Here is a 25,226-nt window from a genome sequence, read left to right on the forward strand (position 1 = left end):
AGGAATAGGAATTCTTGGTTCTAACATAGATTTCTGATCAATAGTATCTTGAATTTTTTGTACATTTATAACGAGATTATCCATTGAAGAGCACAGACCCTGAATATCCATGTCCACACCTGTGTCCAGAATCACCCAAATGTCTAGGGGAAAAAAAAAAATGAACACAGAGCAGAAAAAAAAAAAAAAAATGATGTCAGAACTTTTTCTTTCCCTCTATTGAGAATCATTAGTTGGCTCCTTGTACTGTTATGTTTGCTAATGACAGGTGTTATGAAGGCAATCCAGAAACACAGTGTGCTTAGCGATCAGAGCGCACACAGTGATCTGACAAATACCCAAAAATACAAGAACGAGCTCTGAGACGTGGAAACTCTGTAGACTGCACACCTGATCCTATCCTAAACACAACTAAAAGCGGCTGTGGATTGCGCCTAACAACTACCTAGGCAACTCGGCACAGCCTAAGAAACTAGCTAGCCTGAAGATAGAAAAATAGGCCTGACTTGCCCCAGAGAAATTCCCCAAAGGAAAAGGCAGCCCCCCACATATAATGACTGTGAGTAAGATGAAAAGACAAAACGTAGGGATGAAATAGATTCAGCAAAGTGGGGCCCGATATTCTAGGACAGAGCGAGGACAGTAAAGCGAACTTTGCAGTCTACAAAAAACCCTAAAGCAAAACCACGCAAAGGGGGCAAAAAAAACCCACCGTGCCGAACTAACGGCATGGCGGTACACCCTTTGCGTCTCAGAGCTTCCAGCAAAACAAAAGACAAGCTGGACAGAAAAAAAGCAACAAAAAAGCAAAAAGCACTTAGCTATACAGAGCAGCAGGTCACAGGAACAATCAGGAGAAGCTCAGATCCAACACTGAAACATTGACAAGGAGCAAGGATAGCAGCATCAGGCGGAGTTAAGTAATGAAGCAGTTAACGAGCTCACCAGAACACCTGAGGGAGGCAGCTCAGAAGCTGCAGTACCACTTGTGACCACAGGAGTGAATTCAGCCACAGAATTCACAACATACAGCTATTTGGATTCATTTCCTACTGGTTTATACAATTATATGTGGGTGATTTATACAGGATATTGTGTGTTTTTAATGTTTTTACTTTTTGTGCTGTGGTGTTTTGAATAAACATTTTTGTATTTTCATATTGTATATGGTTGTGCGAGCCTCTTTGTAAGTCCTTTCTTTTTTCTTTGCTTGTTCAGGTCATACATTATTGGACTTGGCTCTGCACACCTTGTATTATTTTCTGTATACGGCTCGAGTGCACCCTTCTCCTTATTATATTATCCAGTCCAAAGCTTCTCACTTACCCAAATCAGATCTCATACTATGCACTGAAGAGGGACAATACCCCATAACACCGTGTCTGTAAATGGAGATTCTGTTTTGGCATATTGCAAGGCTTGTTAAAAGTTTGATAGTGACTTGAAGGATCACTGCTTTCAACAGGTGAGGCTATAGAGTTCTAGTCTTTTTCCTCTCTGAAGAGGCAATTTGCATATTTAACTATTGCACAGGGAACAAGTCTCCTTACATTGGCATGGTAGAGGTGGTATGTCACGCTCCACAAGGAGAAATGTTATCCCTTAGGGCAGTGTTCCCCAACTCTGGTCATCAAGAGCCACCAACAGGTCATGTTTTCAGGATTTCCTTAGTATTGCCCAGGTGATAATTGCATTACCTGGACAGGCAAGCATTCAGTCCCCTGTGCAATACTAAAGGTACCTTCACACTGAACGATATCGCTAGCGATCCGTGACGTTGCAGCGTCCTGGCTAGCGATATCGTTCAGTTTGACAGGCAGCAGCGATCAGGATCCTGCTGTGATGTCGTTGGTCGCTGCAGAAAGTCCAGAACTTTGTTTCGTCGCTGGACTCCCTGCAGACATCGCTGAATCGGCGTGTGTGATGCCGATTCAGCGATGTCTTCACTGGTAACCAGGGTAAACATCGGGTTACTAAGCGCAGGGCCGCGCAGTGCTTTCCTGCACTGGCTGTGAGCACCGGCCAGCCGGAAAGCACAGCGGTGACGTCACCGCTGTGCTTTCCGGCCGCTGTGCTTACACAGCGCAGAGAAGCAGAACGCCGGGGGACAGACAGCGGAAGGTAAGTATGTAGTGTTTGTTTTTTTTTAACTTTTACGCTGGTAACCAGGGTAAACATCGGGTTACTAAGCGCGGCCCTGCGCTTAGTAACCCGATGTTTACCCTGGTTACCGGCATCGTTGGTCGCTGGGGAGCTGTCTGTGTGACAGCTCTCCAGTGACCAAACAGCGACGCTGCAGCGATCGACATCGTTGTCGGTATCGCTGCAGCGTCGCTCAGTGTGAAGGTACCTTAAGGAAATCCTAAAAACATGACCTGTTGGTGGCTCTTGAGGACTGGCGTTGGGGGGAACGCTGCGTTAGGGTATGTTTCCACGGTCAGGATTGCATCAGGATTTGACGCAGGTAAAATCTGCACCTGAGGTCACTGGCAGGTCACCTGTGTTTTTGATGTGTTTTTACATGCAGATTTGTGTGTGTTTTTGCAAGCTAATTAAAAAAAAAAAAAAAAAAAATTATATATATATATATATATATATATATATATATATATATATATATATATATATATATATATATATATATATATATATATATATATATATATATATATATGAATTGTGATGTCACTTCTTGTCCAACCTCTCCATTTACATTCTCCATTGAAAAATAATGTTTACACACACAGATACATAGATAGATATAGCTATAGATAGAGATGCATAGATATATCTATAGATAGATCTATCGACAGATAATAGATAGATGGATCTATCTATCGTAATATATATATATATATATATATATATATATATATATATATATATATATATATATATATATTACCTATCGATATATCTATTTTTCGATAGATATATCGATATATGATAGATCTATCTATCTGTTTAGTAATAAATATCATAATAAAATGGTAATAAAGAGTTAGGCCGGGATCACACATGGGAGAAACTTGGACAAGTCTCGCATCTTAATACCCGGCAATGTATTTCTATGCAGCTGAATGCTCCGCTCCCGAGTGCTGGCGGCAGTGCCGAGTATTAAGATGCGAGACTCGTCAGAGTTTCTCGCATGTGTGATCTTGGCCTTAAATAAAGACAAACGCACACAAAATCTGCGTTAGGCTGGGGTCACCCTTGCAAGAAACTCGCATGAGTCTCTCACCTAAATACCCGGCACTGCCGCCGGCACGTGGGATCGGAGTGTGCGGCTGCATGTATTTCTATGTAGCTGAACCCTCCGGTCCGAGTGCCGGTGGCAGTGCCGGGTATTGAGGTGAGAGACTCGTGCAAGTGTGACCCCAGCCTTAAACGCAGTATCTATTTGATTAAAAAAAAAAAATTTGAAAAAAAAAAAAAAAAAAATGGTGTGGGCTCCCGCGCAATTTTCTGCGTCAGAGGGAAAGCCAGCGACTCCAGCGACTGGGGGACCGATGTTTGTAGCCTGGGAAGGGGTTAATACCCATGAATTGGTATTAACTATTGGATGGAGTGCAGTGCACTGTGTTGGCAGCTATTTTGTATTGTATCTCTTCTTATATATTCTTTGTATTGTACGTGTATATGTAATAAAAAGACTTTTTAATTTTCTACTATGGCATTTACTTCCGTTGTGTTTGTAGGAGTATGGATACTTCATACTACTGTTTAGGTGTCTAGGTGGGGATGAGACCCATGAAAATCTCTTAAAATCGAGGTAAAATTCAATGTCAGACCCAGGAAAGCTAACATATTGTAAACCTGTCCAAATTTCAGCTAAGAATTCACCCCGCCAGGTCTCCGTAAGACATTTCTGTATTTTAGCCCTTTAAATTTCTGTACTGTTTTCTATATTTTATGAATTAATTTTTGTTATTTCATGTTTTTTTTTAACTGTTTACGCACTGCACCCTTTCTCCATATATTAAATTTTAAATGTTATGAGTTTATTTCTTAAAGATTAATATTACATACATCCTCAAAGAAGGAAAATATAGCCTAGTGGTGTTACCATGTATGCCAGAGTACAAGAAGTGTCTCTCTCAAGCACTTGGGAAAGCTGGGTGTGCATGTATACTAGTGGTTCACCCAGGATAGGAATCTGGTGGCAGCAAAAACTGTGGTATGGACATGTGAGCTGGCTGTGGGATGCACTTAGCTCATGGTCAGCCTCTAACAAGAAGAAAGTGGACGTTGAATGCGAGAATTAGAATCCTTCTTTACAGTCACATCCAAGTAATATGTGCATTGAGTGGGAGGTGTTGGTGATAATATATACCGTATATACTTGTGTATAAGCCAACTTTTTCAGCACTTTTTTGTGCCGAAAAAGCCCCCCTTCGGCTTATACACGAGCCAACTGTCCCAATAGGCCGGTGGGGGAGGGGGAGAGGCAGAGTAGCGGTTCACAGAGGCAGGAGCCGGCGGCTGTGGCTTAAGCCTGTGCCGCTGCTGTAATAGCGCACAGTGCCAACCGCAGGATTCCAGCACACATCCTACTCACCTACCTGCGCGCCGTCGCTGTAACTGCATCTCGTTTGTTCCCGACACCAGCATCTCTTCCGGCGAACGACCACTTGGCCCCGCTCATTAAGGTAATGAATATGCACACTGCTCCACTCCCATAGGTGTGGAGTGCATATTTATTACGTTAATGAGCGGGGCCAAGTGATCGCTCGCCAGAAGAGATGCTGGCACCGAAACAAACGAGATGGAGTGCCAGCGAGGGCACGCAGTAGGTGAGTAGGATACTTTGTTTTTTTTTAAACAGGAACCAAACATACAAGGGTAGGGGATAAGGAGCCATGCATACCAGGACAGCGATGGAGAAGCCATGCATACAATGACAGGGACAATACAATGTCCCCTCATCCCTATACCAGGATAGGGATGAGGGAAAAAATTAGGTTCCTCGGCTTATATTCGGGTCGACTTCTACTCGAGTATATATGGTAAACCTATATTCTATAGATCAATACAATTATGATGATACCAAACTTACAGTTTTTTATTTTTTACTTTTTCTGCACATAAAAAAAAAAAATTAAAAAGCATTTCCTTCCATAACTTTATTTTTCTGTAGACATAGCGGTTTTATGACTTATTTTTTGCAGGACAAAGTGTAGTTCATACTAGAACCATTTTTGGATGACTTTATTTATTTATTTTATCACCTTGGATGAATAAAAAAAAATATATATATATATATATCTTTTTTTTCTACAGTGTTCATCCTGCAGTATTCTGCTTTTCCATAGAATTACAGTGACCCTGAATTTATATATGGAATATTTTGTTTCCTATCTTTTACTACTTTTGTAGAAGAAATTTTTTTTTGTGTAACGAGCTGCACTTCTTTTTGGTAGCATTTGGTGTGCACGCGACTGATTACTTTTTGCTTCATTTTTTGAGAGGCAAGACAACATAAGACGCAATTCTGGCATGGTTTTCAATTTATTTTTCTTTGTGATGTTCACTATCTGGGAAAGAGAATGAAACACTTATAGAATGGGTCCTTATGGATGCAGCAATACCAAAATAAAAATAAACACTTATTTAATTGTTAAAAATCGGGATTTGTGGCTTGCTTTTTTTTTTTTTTTTTTTTTAAAAGGAAAACTTTTTTTTCAAAGGGAGCTGAATTAAACAGCTAGCTCCTACTGTGGATGGAACAGGGGGGCACAGCTCCTAAGCCCACTCCACCTTTGTACTTTATGTTTATGGCGTGGTACAGTAACACTTCAGTACAGCAAGATGCTTGGCATAGGGCAGGCAAAGCAGTTAATAGTTCTAGAGAAAGACATAACACTGGTTGAAAATTATGCAACACTGTACATGACTCCCTCCCAACAGGCAACAATGAGTCATAATGTCCCCCATAGTGTCGGACTGGGTTGGCAAAGGCCCACCAGTAACAATGATTGTTGGGGCCAACTTGAGCTACATGCAAAAATAACCTGATCGTAGTACACATTTAATTTTTCTTGTTTAATGAATGAGTAAAATAAAACTTGTTCAGCCAGTTGTGAATCAAGTGTAGGAGCACTGCTCATTAACACTCCTTAACCGGGGCCTACCGGAGGATTATCCCGTTCCCCTGTGGGCCAGTCCGAGCCTGCCCTCATAGTAAAACAAATAAAAATTTGCAATATATATAAAAACTTACCCTGGCCATGTCATACAAAATCTCAAAGTCCAGAAGAAGCTCTTGTACATCACGATTAAAAACAGCGAGCTCGGCTCTTTGTAGTGTAAATGTTTTCTTGGGATCTACAGGAGCAATCATGCCTCCTCGACCAGCCCCAAAAAGACCATTACAAGCCATCTCAATGTACAGGGTCATGCTGAAAAAGAGGTAAAAAAACAAAAACTGTGAAAAAGATAAATTTTCATGAATATAATTTTTGAAACAGAACGGATTTACCAATACTATACGAAATCTAAGAAGTGATCACGCAATGAGACATCCAGTCTAGAGCTCTGCATGTACAGTGCCCTATGACCTCTAGATAGGTGGTCACATTTGATGACATCACTGGCAATCACAGTCCTTAAAAGTATCTTACCTTAATGGATCCTCTGTTTTCAGATGGCGGGATAATATAAAGCTGGACTTCTCACCCTCCTTTGTCAAACCCTGAATACAGAAAAATTCAAGATATTAGGTTTCATTGCCTAATACTAACCACTAATACCAATATACATAGCTTGTATCCATTCACCATGCCCAATTTTACAAAAAAGGACACAGCAATACAGTAAGTAGTTTAAAACAGTGATTAAAAACTCAGTACATCCTCTATGAATTCTATGGTTTAACATGTCTGGATACAATAAAAAAAACAAAAACATCTTATTCTTAGAAAATCTTACAATTTGGGAAATACACTCTCAGATGAACAGCAACACATATGACAAGTTACAACAGAATATTATTTACCGCATATACTCGTATAAGCAGAGTTTTTCAGCACATTTTTTTGTGCTGAAAACACCCCCCTCAGCTTATACACGAGTCACGGTCCAGAAAGCCGGCGGGGAAGGGGGAGTGGCGTGTCACAGAGGCATTAGCCGGCGGCTTCCAGCACACATCATATTCATCTACCTGCGCACCTTCGGTGCTGGCACTGCATCTCGTTCCGGCCACCGATGCCTGCAGCTCTTCCTGCTGAGCGATCACGTGGCCCGCTCATTAAGCTAATGAATATGCACGCTTCCACTCCCATAGGCGTGGATCGCATATTCATTACCTTAATGAATGGTGCCACGTGAACGCTGAGCACAGGAAGAGCTGCAGGCAGGTGCCGGCGGCCAGAAAGAGATGCAGTGCCAGCACCGAGGGCGCGCAGGTAGGCGAGTAGGATGTTTGTCTTATTATTTTTTTCAATAGGAAACATGCACACAGGGATAGAGGATAAGGAGACCTGCATACAGTGACGGGGAGGCCTGCATACAATGACAGGGATGGGGGAGCACGGCATACAATGACAGGGACGATGCATACCCGGCTTATACTCGAGTCAATAAGCTTACCCAGTTTTCCGTGTCTTGGCTTATACTCGAGTATATATGGTACTTAAGAAATATTAGGCCAACATGCTAAACCAGTGTGTGAAAAAAATGTAGTACACCCCATGAATCAATAGATTGTAGAACTACCTTTACCAGCATGATCAGGAATTATTTTCTGAATGACTTCACCAGTCTACATATCTTTCCTTTGCCTGAAGTCAAAAAGCATAGAGGCTGTCAGTCAAGCAGGAGAAAGAAGCCTTTGGCAAATAATAGAGCTGGAGTGACAGGATCTACCATAGTCCTTCAACCTCATTTGCATATGAATTCAAACGCCAATTTCTGAGTAATAGAGGAAAGGACTGGCCCTGTAAAACACATTACTGGACTTGTCTTTGAACGAGATACATGTGAAGAGAAATAGAATGGGGGTGAAATTGTGATAACAGATTCCATTAAAGCTTCTGCCACAGCATTTCAATGGGATGAAATCTGGACTATGACTGGACCATTACAACAATTGTATTCTCTTCTCTTGCAGCCATTCTGATATAGATTTGCTAGGGATCTGTGTTCTGTTGGCTGACCCAAATTTTCCAAGTTTTAGCTTTTGAATAGATGGCCTCACAATATTCTTTGTTAGGCCGGGTTCACATTGCGTTAAACGAGCTGCAATAACGCAAGTGCCGACATGACATCACGTTAGAGCATCTACTAGCTCTATCTGCGCTAGCAGTGACTGACCCGGAAACGCTGCAGCCTGCGTCCCAGTGTCCGTCACTCAATGACGGCACATCGCTAGCGAACGTCCATTTTACACAAGGAAGTTCATGATGAACTTCATTACTGCATGGTGTCTAGGGCCAAAAGGTGACACAGGGCATTATGGTCAAACATCTCCACTGTGGTCTAGTCCAGCAGTGGCGAACCTATGGCATGCGTGCCAGAGGGGGCACACAGAGCACTCCTTCTGGGCATGCATGCCATCGCCGTTCCGCATCAGTGGACTGGATTCGGCGGGTGAAGAGCCCGGCAGCACCAGTCCTTACTTCAGCTGGATCTGTGTCCTTGGACACACATCCAGCTGAAGTGTATAGCAGTGCACAAACTTGCCACAATACATGCTGCTGGCCAATCAGTGGCCAGCAGCTGAAGTCAGCATACATAAGACTGAGCGCATGGCAGTGACATCATACGCCCCCCATTGCTTGGACGCTGAAATCAGCTGCCAGCTTCAGAATACGACGCGGCGGAGGAGAGGAAGAAAGAAAGGTAAGTAGCAATGTTTATTGCGTTTCTTCTTTGTCTTTTTATGCGTTGAAAAGCAGCGCCGGCAGGATGGAGGCATATACAGTGGGGCAAAAAAGTATTTAGTCAGTCAGCAATAGTGCAAGTTCCACCACTTAAAAAGATGAGAGGCGTCTGTAATTTACATCATAGGTAGACCTCAACTATGGGAGACAAACTGAGAAAAAAAAATCCAGAAAATCACATTGTCTGTTTTTTTAACATTTTATTTGCATATTATGGTGGAAAATAAGTATTTGGTCAGAAACAAAATTTCATCACAATACTTTGTAATATATCCTTTGTTGGCAATGACAGAGGTCAAACGTTTTCTGTAAGTCTTCACAAGGTTGCCACACACTGTTGTTGGTATGTTGGCCCATTCCTCCATGCAGATCTCCTCTAGAGCAGTGATGTTTTTGGCTTTTCGCTTGGCAACACGGACTTTCAACTCCCTCCAAAGGTTTTCTATAGGGTTGAGATCTGGAGACTGGCTAGGCCACTCCAGGACCTTGAAATGCTTCTTACGAAGCCACTCCTTCGTTGCCCTGGCGGTGTGCTTTGGATCATTGTCATGTTGAAAGACCCAGCCACGTTTCATCTTCAATGCCCTTGCTGATGGAAGGAGGTTTGCACTCACAATCTCACGATACATGGCCCCATTCATTCTTTCATGTACCCGGATCAGTCGTCCTGGCCCCTTTGCAGAGAAACAGCCCCAAAGCATGATGTTTCCACCACCATGCTTTACAGTAGGTATGGTGTTTGATGGATGCAACTCAGTATTCTTTTTCCTCCAAACACGACAAGTTGTGTTTCTACCAAACAGTTCCAGTTTGGTTTCATCAGACCATAGGACATTCTCCCAAAACTCCTCTGGATCATCCAAATGCTCTCTAGCAAACTTCAGACGGGCCCGGACATGTACTGGCTTAAGCAGTGGGACACGTCTGGCACTGCAGGATCTGAGTCCATGGTGGCGTAGTGTGTTACTTATGGTAGGCCTTGTTACATTGGTCCCAGCTCTCTGCAGTTCATTCACTAGGTCCCCCCGCGTGGTTCTGGGATTTTTGCTCACCGTTCTTGTGATCATTCTGACCCCACGGGGTGGGATTTTGCGTGGAGCCCCAGATCGAGGGAGATTATCAGTGGTCTTGTATGTCTTCCATTTTCTAATTATTGCTCCCACTGTTGATTTCTTCACTCCAAGCTGGTTGGCTATTGCAGATTCAGTCTTCCCAGCCTGGTGCAGGGCTACAATTTTGTTTCTGGTGTCCTTTGACAGCTCTTTGGTCTTCACCATAGTGGAGTTTGGAGTCAGACTGTTTGAGGGTGTGCACAGGTGTCTTTTTATACTGATAACAAGTTTAAACAGGTGCCATTACTACAGGTAATGAGTGGAGGAAAGAGGAGACTCTTAAAGAAGAAGTTACAGGTCTGTGAGAGCCAGAAATCTTGATTGTTTGTTTCTGACCAAATACTTATTTTCCACTATAATATGCAAATAAATTGTTAAAAAAACAGACAATGTGATTTTCTGGATTTTTTTTCTCAGTTTGTCTCCCATAGTTGAGGTCTACCTATGATGTAAATTACAGACGCCTCTCATCTTTTTAAGTGGTGGAACTTGCACTATTGCTGACTGACTAAATACTTTTTTGCCCCACTGTATATGATTGGGGACAAATACCAGGAAGGGAGGGTGGGGGGGTAGGAGAATAAACCAGGATAAAGGGCATCTACAAGGACGGGAGGGGCATATACACCAGGATGAAGGGCATATGATGGGCATATATACCAGGATGATGGGGGGGGGGGGAGCATATACATGGATGTGGGGCATATACATGAATTGTGTGTACATATACATAGATTGGGGAGAGCATCTACCAGGTTATAGGAAGCATATTCCTTTATATCTGCAGTATGGTACACCTGCTCCTGTCTGTGTTGCTCTCTGCTGCCCCCCGCCTGCTCTCTATACAAGTTGTTTTTTCTAAACTAAAACCTCAGTATTCAGGTTAAATTACAGTGTTGGTACTTTGTGATACATAAGTGGGCTTTGGGTTGCAGGTTTGGGCACTTGGGCTCTAAAAGGTTAGCCATCACTGTCTAGTCCAGTGTTCCCCAACTCTGGTCCTCAAGAGCCAACAACAGGTCATGTTTTCAAGATTTCCTTAGTATTGCCCAGGTGATAACTGCATCACCTTCACAGGCAATAATTCCATCACCTGTGAAATACTGAGGAAATCCTGAAAACATGACCTGTTGGTGGCTCTTGAGGACTAGAGTTGTGGAACACTGGTCTAGTCTGTCCAAAGGACATTGCAACAGAAATCTTGTGGTTTATTATTATTATTTATTGTTATAGCGCCATTTATTCCATAGCGCTTTACATGTGAGGAGGGGTATACATAATAAAAACAAGTACAATAATCTTAAACAATACAAGTCACAACTGGTACAGGAGGAGAGAGGACCCTGCCCGCGAGGGCTCACAATCTACAAGGGATGGGTGAGAATACAGTAGGTGAGGGTAGAGCTGGTCATTTAGCGGTTTGGTCGATCGGTGGTTACTGCAGGTTGTAGGCTTGTCGGAAGAGGTGGGTCTTCAGGTTCTTTTTGAAGGTTTCAATGGTAGGCGAGAGTCTGATGTGTTGTGGTAGAGAGTTCCAGAGTAGGGGCGATATGCAAGAGAAATCTTGTATACGATTGTGGGTAGGGGAGATAAGAGGGGAGTAGAGAAGGAGATCTTGTGAGGATCGGAGGTTGCGTGTAGGTAAGTACCGGGAGATGAGGTCACAGATGTATGGAGGAGACAGGTTGTGGATGGCTTTGTATTGTCATGGTTAGGGTTTTGTAGTGGAGTCTCTGGGCAATGGGGAGCCAGTGAAGGGATTGACAGAGGGGAGAGGCCGGGGAATAGCAGGGGGACAGGTGGATTAGTCGGGCAGCAGTGGTTTAATAAGATGCCACTTTATCTGTGCTGCAATGTTCATTTTAGGAGAAAAAGAGGCTTTTTCTTGGCAATCCACAGTGTTACCGAGAAATCCACAGTGTTACTCAAACAAGTCATAAAAGTGTGGATGTGCTGGATGACAGCCGTGGCGGCAAGTCCTTCATTTTTCTATTAAATAATCTGCTCATCTAAGATTACTGAAAAGGGTTTTAGATAAGAAAAAGTTAGGAACATGTCCGGAATCATTTCCTACCTGTACTGGCATGCCATCCTTCCATACCAAACCCTCACCATCGCTTTCCCATATGAGATGAACCTCTAGTCCTGACCATTCTTTGGGGATAAGAATCTGGACTTTAAACCAGCATGTCCACCATCTTAAAGAGAATAAACCAAATTAATGGTAACAGATTATTTTCACAGAAAGATTTATTTTTTTTTTTTTTTTTTTTTTTACAGGTACACAAAATTAGAATATCAAAATGTTATTTATTTCAGTTCTTCAATACAAAAAAGTGGAACTTATATATTATATAGAGTCATTACGAACAGAGTGATCAATTTCAAGTGTTTATTTCTGTTTATGTTGTTGATTATGGCTTACAGCCAATGAAAACCCAAAAGTCATTATCTTAGTACAGTAAATTAGAATACTTTATAACGCCAGCTTGAAAAATGATTTTAAAATCTGAAATGTTGGCCTACGGAAATGTATGTTCAGTAAATGCACTCAATACTTGTTGGGGCTCATTTTGCATCAATTACTGCATCAATGCGGCGTGGCATGGAGGTGATCAGCCTGTGGCACTGCTGAGGTGTTATAGAAGCCCAGGTTGCTTTGATAGTAGCCTTCAGCTCATCTGCATTGTTGGGTCTGGTGTGTCTCATCTTCTTCTTGACAATACCCCATTGACTCTCCATGGGGTTATGGTCAGGCGAGTTTGCTGGCCAATCAAGCACAGTGATACTGTTGTTTTTAAACCAGGTATTGGTACTTTTGGCAGTGTGAAGAGATGCCAAGTCCTGCTGGAGAATGAAATTTCCATCTCCAAAATGTTTGTTGGCAGACAGAAGCATGAAGTGCTCAAAAATTTCATGGTAGACGGCTGTGCTGTCTTTGGTCTTAATAAAACACATTGGACCTACACCAGCAGATGACATGGCTCCCCAAACCATCACCGACTGTGGAAACTTCACACTAGACCTCAAGCAGCTTGGGTTGTGGCCTCTCCACTCTTTCTCCAGACTCTGGGACCTTGATTACCAAATGAAATGCAAAATTTACTTTCATCTGAAAACACCTTGGACCACTGAGCAACAGTCTAGTTCTTTTTCTCCTTGGCCCAGGTAAGACGCTTCTGGTGTTGTCTACTGATCAGGAGTGGCTTCACACAAGGAATGTCCTGGATACGTCTATGTGCGGTGGCTCTTGAAGCAATGACTCCAGCTGTAGTACACTACTTGTGAATCTACCCAAATTTTTGAATGGCTCGGTTGCTTGTATACTTTTTTCTACAACACTTTTTCCTTCCAATCAACTTTCATTAATATGCTTGGATACAGCACTCTGTGAACAGCCAGCTTCTTTACCAGACCTTTTGTGGCTTACCCTCCTTTTGGAGTGTGTCAATGACTGCCTTCTGTACATTTGTCAAGTCAGCAGTCTTCCCCATGATTGCGGAGCCTACTGAAACAGACTAAGGGGCCTTTTCAAACACTTAGAATGTCTTAGCAGGTGTTTTTTGTTAATTATTCTAATTTACTGAGAATTAATTTTGGGTTTTCAATGGCTGTAAGTCATAATCATCAACATTAACAGAAATAAGCACTTGAAATAGATCACTGTGTTTGTAATGACTATGTAATATATGGAGTTTCACTTTTTGTATTAAAGAACTGAAATAAATTAACGTTTTGATGATATTCTAATTTAGTGAGAAGCACCTCTATGTATATAAAAATAAAAAACACACCTTAGGAAGCCATTTGAATGGGTTTAAGAGTTCAAGAGGTTCTACGGTCTAAATTGATAAGGCTGTAGTCACTTTGTGCATCTGCAGACTTTAGATTTCCCCCAGGGCAATCACTGTGCGCTGTGAGGATTCGCCGGTTTCTGAGCCGGGAACCGCGGGGATGTATGCGTTATACTTACTCCTGGCCAGAGTCCGTCTGGTGGGTGCGCCCACTGGACGGCCATGGCCTCGCTGAATACATGTGTATGGAGCGAAGATGCACTCAATAGCTGGGCCCTTCCCGGGCCAGAAAACGCAGGGCACATTGTGTGCGATAGGGGAATCCACAAATCTGCAGTCACACAGTGACTTCAGACTTTTCATTTTAGACAGGACAACCTCTAACGCTTAAAAGTAAGTTGTAAGGCTAGCACAATTAAATCATAGCGGCTAAACTATTCACAGGGTAATTCTCTGCTCACATCTGCATATTGGTTTCCATTATAAACAGATAGGTGCCAGCAAATACTGCATACTGGACAACAATACATGAAACATCTCATAACTCGTACAATATGATGGCTGGACACTGTTTTCCCCACACAGGTTGCAGTAATGCATCATGGAGACACACCAGCACTCCGAGTGCCAGGCACCAAGAGTACGTTAATTTCTTCCCCTAGTGATGGAGACCACAGGCAGAGATCAATCTTACAGTATCTGGGTATGTGCGCACAACATCCTCTAAACTGGAGCAAACCCGCCAAGTTTCTCAAGACACTACAGGAAAACTAACTTCTTTAGAGCTTTACAGGTGGGTTATGGAGGGTACTGGCCTGAGAAAGAGGTCGTGAGAACATACCCTTTAAACATCAATGAGTTCCCGTGTGGCAGACATATTTATTGTGACATCGTGATTTGCTTTTTTACATTTCCCGATGTTACATTGGGTTGCTTTTCTACTGTAGATGTGCTTTTTTGTATTAGTTTCCTTGCTATGTTGTACATGCTGTTCAGTCGAATGCTATGTGTAACGAATGGCCTGAAACGCGTCAGTGGTGACCTCCCAGTCTTTTAATGCTCGGAGGTTTTATACTTTACAGATGCTGGAACTTCTTTCTTCTGTTACATATACATGGACTTATGTGCCTTTATTTGTAACACAGGATAATAATTAACCCCAATAACCATTGTCCACGATTTTATTATACTTACGTAGGGCCAAAGGTTTGTCCAACATGAGCCGTCTGAAAATCACCCTTCACCGCATCGTCATATGAAATCCTCTTCTCTGTTAGGAAGCAAGAGAGAGAATCCACTGGGCACGATGACCCGTACAGCCTGTGGAATACACCCAAATCAAAGTCACTAATGCGAGATTATGCGACAATATATATATTCTACATTATGTATATGTATCACATCTGATTGTGAAACACAATGACCCATGAAAAAAGGAATTACAGACTATTCAATATGGACTACAAGAGCCCTGGCCATAGCGGCATAGCGAATATGGGAGATAGTGAGGAATAATACAAAGATAACTTACCCAGAGAGGCCTCCAACAATGTCAAGACCATTTCTGTGGAAATCAGAGAAAGTGGCTCTGCAGTGCCCTGTCTTGTATAGCGCAGAGACGTATATGGACCGGTCTTGTATGCTCAACCCCTACTCCTTTCATTGTCTATGGGACTTCCAGAGAAAAGAGGAATAGCGAGCTCAGCCGTTTCGACAGGTCATATAGGCAATGACTGACATGGAAGAAGAACATGTGCAGCTCCGCTCCATTCAAGACTCTGCACAGCTTTATTCTCTGGTCTCCAAAGCTCTGTGCCCGAGATCAGTGGGCGTCCATCAGTCAGACCCTTATGCAATAAGCATGTTCTCCTGCTGATAGGGGATAAAGGTCTAGAGAGCACAAAGGGTCTCTCATGTATTGGAATATCCTATGGGGTGGGTCGGCCGGACTGAGAGGACAGATGTATTTGTCTGAGCTCCTCCAAAGTGGAAACCAAGGAGACCACCGACTATCATCAAATAAACCCAGTAATTGCGGGTCCCCACTGATCGCCGACAATGTCATGCCCACTTAGCACATGACTTAAGCAACCAATCAGGGCTTTTTGCAGATGCCTACATGGTATGCACATGACCCTTGTGGCACGTGATTGGCTGCAGCAGTCATGTGACCAATAGACATGATGCATTTGCAGCTTCCTGATGTGGACCACTGAGGTGCAAGCTCAGATCAGCCGCTATGGGTCCTGACAACGCTTTACAGGGACAGCCCCTTCAGCAGAATGACGCGCTCTTGTCATCACAGCCCAGATGGCGGGCAGATCGGACAGGAAGCAGTGCCTGCATGTCAACAAAGGATCATGTGACCAACACGGAGATGCGCAGGTAAGAACTGTATATTGGAAAAGCCATTGTTGTAAAGATTTTGGACATATTCAAGGGGGTCAAGTAGTGGCACGCCCCTTTAAGTGAATAATGGTATATACTATTTTCGAACGGTTCATGCGCTCTTTAAATAAACCCAGACAATCCCTTTAAATTAAAAAGGAACTACAACTTTCCCTTTAACCTGCACAGCCATGAGAGGGGGAGGGGAGCAGTGATGGCGGCGGGTTACCTCCCCCGCAGGTTGCAGTCGGTGAAGTACAGCTCGGAGATGAACTTCTCCACCCGCTCCAGAGTCGCCCTCCTGTCCTTCTGCACCAGGGGCCGGGATGAGGGCTCCTCCATAGCTCAGCTGCTGCCTGCCCGAGTGCCGAGCCATATACCGGCATCACGTGACCGCCAGCAGCCACTGCCGCACACACCGGAAGCGGAAGTGCCCGAGTAGCGCTACTGACTAGACTGTGTGCGATGCTGTCGGGCTTCACTGTAGCGTACAACTGCGGCTGTTCAGATGGCAGGGTAATAAAGCCGGGCAGTTGTACTGGGATTATGTGCCCAGTCCCCTCTGTAATTAATAGCAGGATGTGCTGTTTTCCAATCGACTCATTGGATCCAAGCTGTCATGGTCTTCTAGTGTTGGACGATGAGTGATGTGGTCGGTTGTCAGGGGCAACGGCTCCGTGTGTGGCTGTACAGTTACTAAACAAGTGCAAATCTGGAGGACAAGTATCATAGCTGGATCACCTGCGCCCCGTCATTGACCCCATCTGAGGACACCTAATCCCTTCTAACCAGTCTGGTGGAATACTATAGATATCCTGCCACTAGTCTGCTGGATCACCTGTGCCCCGTCATTGACCCCATCTGACGACACCTAACCCCTTCTACCCAGTCTGGTGGAATACTATAGCTATCATGCCACTAGTCTGCTGGATCACCTGTGCCCTGTCATTGACCCCATCTGAGGACACCCAACCCCTTCTACCCAGTCTGGTGGAATACTATAGCTATCATGCCACTAGTCTGCTGGATCACCTGCGCCCTGTTATTGACCCCATCTGAGGACACCTAACCCCTTCTACCCAGTCTGGTGGAATACTATAGCTATCATGCCACTAGTCTGCTGGATCACCTGTGCCCTGTCATTGACCCCATCTGAGGACACCCAACCCCTTCTACCCAGTCTGGTGGAATACTATAGCTATCATGCCACTAGTCTGCTGGATCACCTGTGCCCTGTCATTGACCCCATCTGAGGACACCCAACCCCTTCTACCCAGTCTGGTGGAATACTATAGCTATCATGCCACTAGTCTGCTGGATCACCTGCGCCCTGTTATTGACCCCATCTGAGGACACCTAACCCCTTCTACCCAGTCTGGTGGAATACTATAGCTATCATGCCACTAGTCTGCTGGATCACCTGTGCCCTGTCATTGACCCCATCTGAGGACACCCAACCCCTTCTAACCAGTCTGGTGGAATACCATAGATATCCTGCCACTAGTCTGCTGGATCACCTGCGCCCCGTCATTTACCCCATCTGAGGACACCTAACCCCTTCTAACCAGTCTGGTGGAATACCATAGATATCCTGCCACTAGTCTGCTGCTACTAACCTTGCGGTCAGCGCCCTCTTCCCTTCACCAGTTTCCTTATGGCCCCCAAATCAGAGCTGGTGGCAAATAGTTCCTCCTGCTTGTATGGCAGTGAGTGGGCATTAACCCCTTCATGACCTGATGCATGTTGGGTTTTGCGTTATCATTTTTCGCTCCCCTCCTTCCCAGAGCCATAACTTTTTTATTTTTCCGTCAATATGGCCATGTGAGGGCTTGTTTTTTTGCGGGACGAGTTCTACTTTTTTTTTTTTAAACCATAAATTTTTATTGAAGTTTGCATATATGATACAGGAAAAGAAGAAACTTTAGTATTATCATATAGTACATTGCATCATAACAAGGGGGTAACAGTCCTTCATTTATGTTCTGATAACTGGCAATAAACTTAAGATGAGTCATATCAAAGGACGAGTGTAACAGCGACAAAAACACACACAAAATGGGGGACTAGGGTTAGGGGAGGGAGACCCGAGAAGAGGTTATAATGAATCCATGCCCATTTGGGTAATTTTAATCAGAAGCCTGAGGACTACGGTTAGATAGTTGAGATACTGGAATAGCGAAAGGGGTGTGGCTGGCGTATTCCGCCCAGGGGAGCCAAGTAAGTTCAAATCTCTCTACTTTGTCAGTGAGTATAGCTGATAATTTTTCGTTTACCATGTACCATGATAGACAAGATTTAACTCCTGACAAATCCAAGCCAGGTTTTTTCCAAGCCGAGGCTATAGTTTGTTTGGCTGCTAAGAATATAAACGTGATAAGGGCTCGGAAATATTTAGAAATATTGGGGATACGCTTGTTTAGTAGGGCTTCCCGGGGGGTTTTCCTAGGATTGATATTTGTTATTGAGAGAATCAAGTAGTATACCCTGGCCCAAAACCTTCGAGCCGTTGGGCATAGCCACCAGATATGAAGCATATCTCCTATAGAGTTGCATCCCCGAAAACAGTTTGGAGAGTAGTTAGCGACTGCCTTCGCTACTCTAGCTGGGGTCAAGTAGCATCTTGTAAGTACTTTGTAATTGGTCTCTAGCATGAGGGTGTTAAGCAAGCCTCCAGTGGAGGAAGACCAAATCTGGGTCCATTCCGAGTCCGTCAGGGTTGAACCAATATCAGACTCCCAGCGAGAGGTGTAGCCCAGGCACCGCCTGTGAGTTGGAGAGTTGATGTGTGAGTAAAGAAGGGATATGATACCTGGAGCATGTGGGTTTTGGCGGCATCTCTGTTCAAAGGGGGTGAAGGAATAGGGGGGGGGGCAGAGTTTCTTAGTAGAGATTGAACAAAATTTTTAAGTTGAAAGTATCGAAATATTTCTCTCGGTGGGAGATGGTATTTTTCACTCAAAGCAGAAAATTGGATAACCCCATCCACGTTGATGAGATGGTAAACTCTCGTTATTCCCGCCGCGACCCATAGTCGGAAGTCCCTAAGGGAATCCACTCCCGGGGGGAACTGGGCATTACCCCACAAGGGGGCCAAGGGTAGGAATGAAGATATTAAATGTGAGGAGTATTTTAATGAGTCCCAGATTCTGAGAGAGTGAACCATTATGGGGTTAGTGATTTCTCTCCGGTGTGTTGGGAGAGTCCAGAGCAACGTATCTAGGGTACTCAAGTGGAGTTCTGAGGCCTCTAGAGCTAGCCATAGGGGGGTTCAGAATAGGCGTGGTACAACGTTAGTTGGCCAAGTTGGGCTGCTTGATAATATTTCAAGAGGTTTGGGACCCCCAATCCCCCTTTTAGACGATGGCGGTAAAGGGTAGCTCTATTAACCCTAGGGAGACCCCCCTCCAAACAAAGGTATTAATCGCTCACTGAGCTATTTTAAGGTATTGTGTGGGGACCGAGACTGGGAGGACCCGAAATAGATAAAGTAATTTAGGGAGTATAGTCATCTTTAGTGCGCGTACTCTGCCGAGCCAGGAGAGGATAAGTTTGCCCCATGACTGGAGTATTGATCGAATTTTACGGAGCATATGAGGATAATTAGCCGCGTATAATGAGCCGTACTCTGAAGTAAGTTTCACTCCTAAGTACTCCAAATGGTTAGAGGTCCACTGAAATGGGAAATCTTGATTTAGCAATGTGGTAGTGGAGGAAGGGAGAGTGATGTTCATGGCATAGGATTTAGAGGGATTAATTTGTAGACCTGAAATGTGTTCAAAGTTATTAAGAGTTTGAAGTAGGGCTGGGAGGGATGACCGAGGAGATGTTAGGAGGAGCAGCATGTCGTCAGCAAACAAGAAAAGTTTATGGGGGACTGATGCTATAGTGACTCCCTGGATGGATGAATTGAGTCGAAGGTGAATCGCCAAGGGTTCAAATGCTAAAAGAAATAATATAGGTGATAAGGGACAGCCTTGGCGAGTGCCTCTATGAATAGGGAAGCGCGGGGAGGAGAAGCCGTTGTATCGTACATATGCATAAGGGGAGCTATAAAGGGCCTGAATCATTGTAAGAAAGTAAGGAGGGAAACCCCATTTCTGAAAAAACAACTATCCTACCAATTATTTGAAAGGGGAGTATATGACTAGGCCAACCAAAAAAGAAACAAAACCTACCCCTAAAAGCATCAATCTTTATTATGAATTCCGTACAATGCCACTATATAAAAAGTAAGAATCAAAAACACATCCCTATAGGGACCACCAGGGAATAGAGGTACACCTAGTTCAACGTACCCTCTTTATAGACTGATAATAGTGCCCGAAAAACACAAAATTGAAAAAAATATGAAAAAAAATAAATATCAAAAATGAAACAATCAAAAACCAGAAAAAATAATTTCTCCCCCGCGTTTTCTAGTTTTTAAGGACTAACCAGGGATAGAAGGAAGAGCCGCCGTGGAGCAGGGGCGCCACATCGCATTATAGGGTGCCAACCTCCGCTGTTAGGAAGGATAACAGATTCTAGGGCCTACTAGGGCTAGTAGAGGCATATTGTATCCAAGGAATTCTTTTTTCTGGTTTTTGATTGTTTCATTTTTTTTCTTTTTTTGGTTGGCCTAAACCCCATTTCCGCCTGACCGCAAACAGATAAGACCAAGAAATAGAGTCAAAGGCTTTTTTAATGTCAAGCGACAATAACATACTTGGTAAATTGCGCTGTTTGCAATGGTGCAACAGGTGAGAGACTCTTATATTATCTGATGCTTGTCTTTTGGGAACGAAACCTACCTGGTCTCTATGTATTATGGCTCCCAGACCCGAGTTTAGACGTTGGGATAGAATTGGCTAATATTTTAAGGTCTATGTTAATTAGGGATATTGGTCTGTAATTAGACCATACTAACTGATCAGAATTAGGCTTTGGTATCATAGACACAGCTGCTATTAATGATGCCTCTCCAGGTTTATTACCGTCTCTCAAGGAGTTAAAGTGATTGGTAAGATGGGGTATCAGAAGTGGGGCATATTTTTTATAATATAGGGCTGTAAAGCCGTCCGGGCCGGGCTTTTTATTCACTTTCAATTGTTGGATAGCTAACTCTATGTCGTTAGAGGAAATAGGTTGGTTCAGTGAATCAATCAACCTTGGGCCAAGAGCCGGGAGTGGGACAGAGTCCAAGAAAGCTTCCAGCTCCCCTGAATCGACAGTTGAAGTGGCGCTATATAATTGTTTTAATTTCTGCTGAAACAATTGCGTGATCTTCAGCGGGTTGGACGTGATTCCTGAGGGGGTACGTAATCTTAGTGGGGGACGGGGTTGGGGTAGGCATTTTAACCGACGTGCTAAATTGGAGTTGTTTTTATTATTGAGGGTATAAAACCGTTGTTGGGACCAGCGTAAGGCTCGGTCAGCGTTTTCAGATAGACAGAGGTTAAGTTCAGTTCGGGCGTGGGTGAGATTTCTATATATGTCAGGGGATGGCAAATTCTTTAATTGAGTCTCAAGCACTGATACCCTGTCCTCCAATTCAGCCATCTTCGCACATCTCTCTTTTTTTCCTGCGGGAGGCCACTTGAATACAGAGGCCTCTCAATACTGCCTTATGCGCTTCCCACAAAGAAATAGGGGAAGAAGCTGATTGAAGATTTAAAGAAAAATACTCTTCTAGTTGACCTTTTAATTTCAAATTGATATCCAGGTAGGAGAGCAGAGAGTCGTTCAGGATCCAATTATATGATTGCGGTTTAGGGTGCAGCGCGGAACATATAAGCAAGATTGGGGAATTATCAGACCATGGGGTGGAAAGGATGGAGACATTAGAGACGTTAGGAATGAAGGATGGATGGGCAAATATGTGGTCTATTCTGGTATGGACTAAGTGTCGCGGGGAAAAATACGTATAATCTCTCTGTGAGGGGTGCAAGTCCCTCCACAAATCCACCCACTGGTATTGGGAGAGGAGTTTATTAAGGGAGGACGAGTCCGCCGACGGAAGAGGCGATGGAATAGTAAGGGATTGTGTAATTGTTGACCTATCCAAATGGGGTTTGAGTATACAGTTAGAATCGCCGCACAGTACCGTAGCTCCTTGGGCATGCTCGGTGATTAATTCACATAATTGAGAAAAAATGGCCGTTTGATGGGTGTTAGGGGCATAGTACGAAATGATGGTTACCAGTTCGTCCGAAATGGTGCCTGTAACTATTAAGTAACGACCTTCTTTATCGGTTACTAAAGATTTAAAGACAAAAGGGACGGACCTCTTAAAGCAAATGGCAACGCCTTTAGTCTTATTTGGGGCAGTAGCTAAATAATATAATGGGTAGGGTAGTATAGCGACTGGTCATGTGAATGATGGATGGTATGTATCGCAGAGGTGGGTGGCCCTGTGATGGAAGCCTGGGTATGTTTTGCTCAAGCAGATCTACTGCTGAGGGGTTTGTTTACTTTGGGAAGGCTTCCAGGTGATTGGAGAGATGGGTGGGATCAGTCACCTACAAACCCAGCCAAAGAGGCGTGTCTGAACACATAAGATGGTTTTGTGTGTAAGGACCTATGGTGATGTCACGCTCACCTGACTAGCCATGTGACATGTACTCGGGTGTGGTTACACCTATGTAAAGGAGGTGTGTGTAGCACATGGTAAGAGAGATTGAGTGAGTGTCTGTCAGGGTGGACACACTTCCGTGTGTCCTGGCAGGACACTGCAGAATGGCCTGTGTGTTGGACGGTTCCAAGTGGGGACGTCCTGGAAGCACACAGAGACCATTCCAGGCTGGAGAGCCTGCGTGCTGGACATAGCACGGACGGTCGGTGTTGGAGGCTCCTGTGAGTGGAGTTGTCCTGGAAGCACCTGGAGACCGTAGACCTGGACGGTCTGTGTTGAGGACCTGGGACTGACCTGAAGTCAGTGTAAGGAGTGGAGCTTCTGAGAGGTAACCCCGGACAACGGGATTATAATATACAGCAGAGAAGCCTATCTGCTACGTGAACTGTCTAATGTTTCATGGCTGTAATGAAATGGACTGTACCCTGTCTGGTTTATGCAGAGTTTAAATAAACCATATGGACTGATATGTGTGAGATATCGTGCCTGAAGTGTTTATCCTGTTGCCAAGCGAGTATCCCCAAGACCTGTAGCGGGTGAAACGCTACAGTAGGAAGCGGATAAAAACTTAGGATAAGAACTGGCCGAGAAGTGTGACTCTTGGAGACAGACTACGTCAGCCCGTTGAGACCTATAATAGCGAAAGGCCTTGGTATGTTTGTGTTGAGAATTAAAACCGCCTACATTGTGTGAAATGATCGTTAGCGGCATGATAAAGAGATGTGGGGTTCGCCTATGGTAGCCATCTTTCGTGGTTTGGGGTTGGAAATGAAAGAGTCCTCTTGGTTCAGGCAAGATAGATAGTGTTTACTCGGGTGGGGAATGGGGGAGGAGGAGTGGGTAGTTGGGTATAACTGGGATATAAGGGTAACAGGGGAATCCGTAACATTTGCCAAGCACAACATGCTGAGCAGCAGTGTATAGGGACACTGTAGGGACATAAGGACAATTCAGGGACAACGCAATTTAGAGTAGACCTAGTAAATAAGTGTGAAGGAAGGGTGGGGTAGATGGGGAAAGCTGGATATATGGAGCGCCAATAAGGCCTAGCAATATATCGGGTCTACATGTAGGCTGTGAACTGTGCCAGCCCTGTAGGGGTGGTTATTAAGAAAGAACTTACAGCTATAATGGAATACCAACACAAAACAAGGCATAAAGTTAATATCAATAACCTTATAACACAAATAAACAACGGTGCATTATAAGAAAAATAGACCTTCTAAGGTACTCATAGCTGATAAAATAACAAATCAAATCTGGATTCCAAGTAAACGTCCAATAGAGGCCAAAGGCGCTGAAGAATCATAGAAAAGAAACTGGAAAACAATCCTAAACTGTGAAGTGAAAAAACATTAGTATGCGTCAATAGCATTAACATGAACTTTTCTGTCTGCTATAAAACAGACAAAAGACAATATTGACACCAAAGGATTCTAAGGCTGTAGTTTGAATTGCCTAGGTGTGGATCAAAGCTCCAAGAGGAGCTATAGTAATCGTTGGGTCTCAAGGGGGGCCCGATGAGGCCTGCAGCTCAGATCGTCTGTCTCCCGACCGCGGCAATGACGATGATGGTTGTGGAGCAGGTGAGGGGGGATTCATAAGCTGTAGCTTGGTGAGGCAGCGGCCCGCGCCCTCCGGGGAAAGGACCGTGTGAACCATCTCACCGTGGGTAAATATCAGCTTAAAGGGGAATCCCCAATGATACTAAATGTTTTTGGAACGTAAAACTTCCAAATATGGTCTCATTGCCCGTCTTTTCGCAATAGTAGTAGGGGCCAGGTCCGGGAACAGTTCGTAGGAGTGCCCCTGGAAAACCAAAGATGTAAAATTTCTTGCAGCTTGGAGAAGTTGATCTTTAGTTTTATAATAATGTAGCTTTAAGATTATGTCTCTCGGGGGGCCATTGGGGTTTTTCCTGGTTAAAGCCCTGTGAATGCGGTCCATCTCAAGGTGTTCAATAGAAATGCCGGGTAGAAGTTCTTGGAACAGAGCTGTGGCCGTTGACTGGAGGTCTGTAATGGACTCCGGCAGGCCTCTAAGGCTATGTTCACACTTTGCGTTGTCCTTCTGCGGGTTCTCCCGCAGCGGATTTGATAAATCTGCAGGGCAAAACAACTGCGGTCCTCCCTGCAGATTTATCGCGGTTTGTTCCGCGGTTCCCGCTGCGGGTTTCCGCCTATACTATTGATGCTGCATATGCAGGAATATGCAGCATCAATAGTAATGTTAAAAATAATAAAAATTGGTTATACTCACCCTCTGACGTCCGGATCTCCGGGGCGCTGCACCCGGTGGTCCGGTTCCAAAGATGCTATGCGAGAAGGACCCTTCGTGACGTCACGGTCATGTGACCGCGACGTCACCGCAGGTCCTGGTCGCACAGCAACTCTGACCGGACGGCCGCGTGCAGCGCTGAGACTTCAGAGGGTGAGTATACATG

General features: G+C 44.1%; 1 protein-coding gene across 2 annotated transcripts in view; it reads right to left on the minus strand.

Annotated features, from left to right (window-relative positions):
- The window catches only part of MAN2C1 (mannosidase alpha class 2C member 1), a 122,795-nt gene extending 106,211 nt beyond the window's left edge, over positions 1 to 16,584 (minus strand). For both annotated transcript variants that reach the window (XM_069765775.1, XM_069765776.1), the window contains exons 1-5: positions 16,403 to 16,584; positions 14,980 to 15,105; positions 12,066 to 12,189; positions 6,621 to 6,691; positions 6,221 to 6,398 (exon numbers count right to left, since the gene is read on the minus strand). In XM_069765775.1, coding sequence (XP_069621876.1) covers positions 6,221 to 6,398; positions 6,621 to 6,691; positions 12,066 to 12,189; positions 14,980 to 15,105; positions 16,403 to 16,515 — 612 coding nt within the window. In that variant the 5' untranslated portion in view covers positions 16,516 to 16,584. The remainder of the gene's footprint in view (positions 1 to 6,220; positions 6,399 to 6,620; positions 6,692 to 12,065; positions 12,190 to 14,979; positions 15,106 to 16,402) is intronic.
- Positions 16,585 to 25,226: the final 8,642 nt, after the last annotated feature.

Source organism: Ranitomeya imitator, chromosome 4 (assembly GCF_032444005.1).
Source record: "Ranitomeya imitator isolate aRanImi1 chromosome 4, aRanImi1.pri, whole genome shotgun sequence".
Taxonomy (NCBI): Eukaryota; Metazoa; Chordata; class Amphibia; order Anura; family Dendrobatidae; genus Ranitomeya; species Ranitomeya imitator.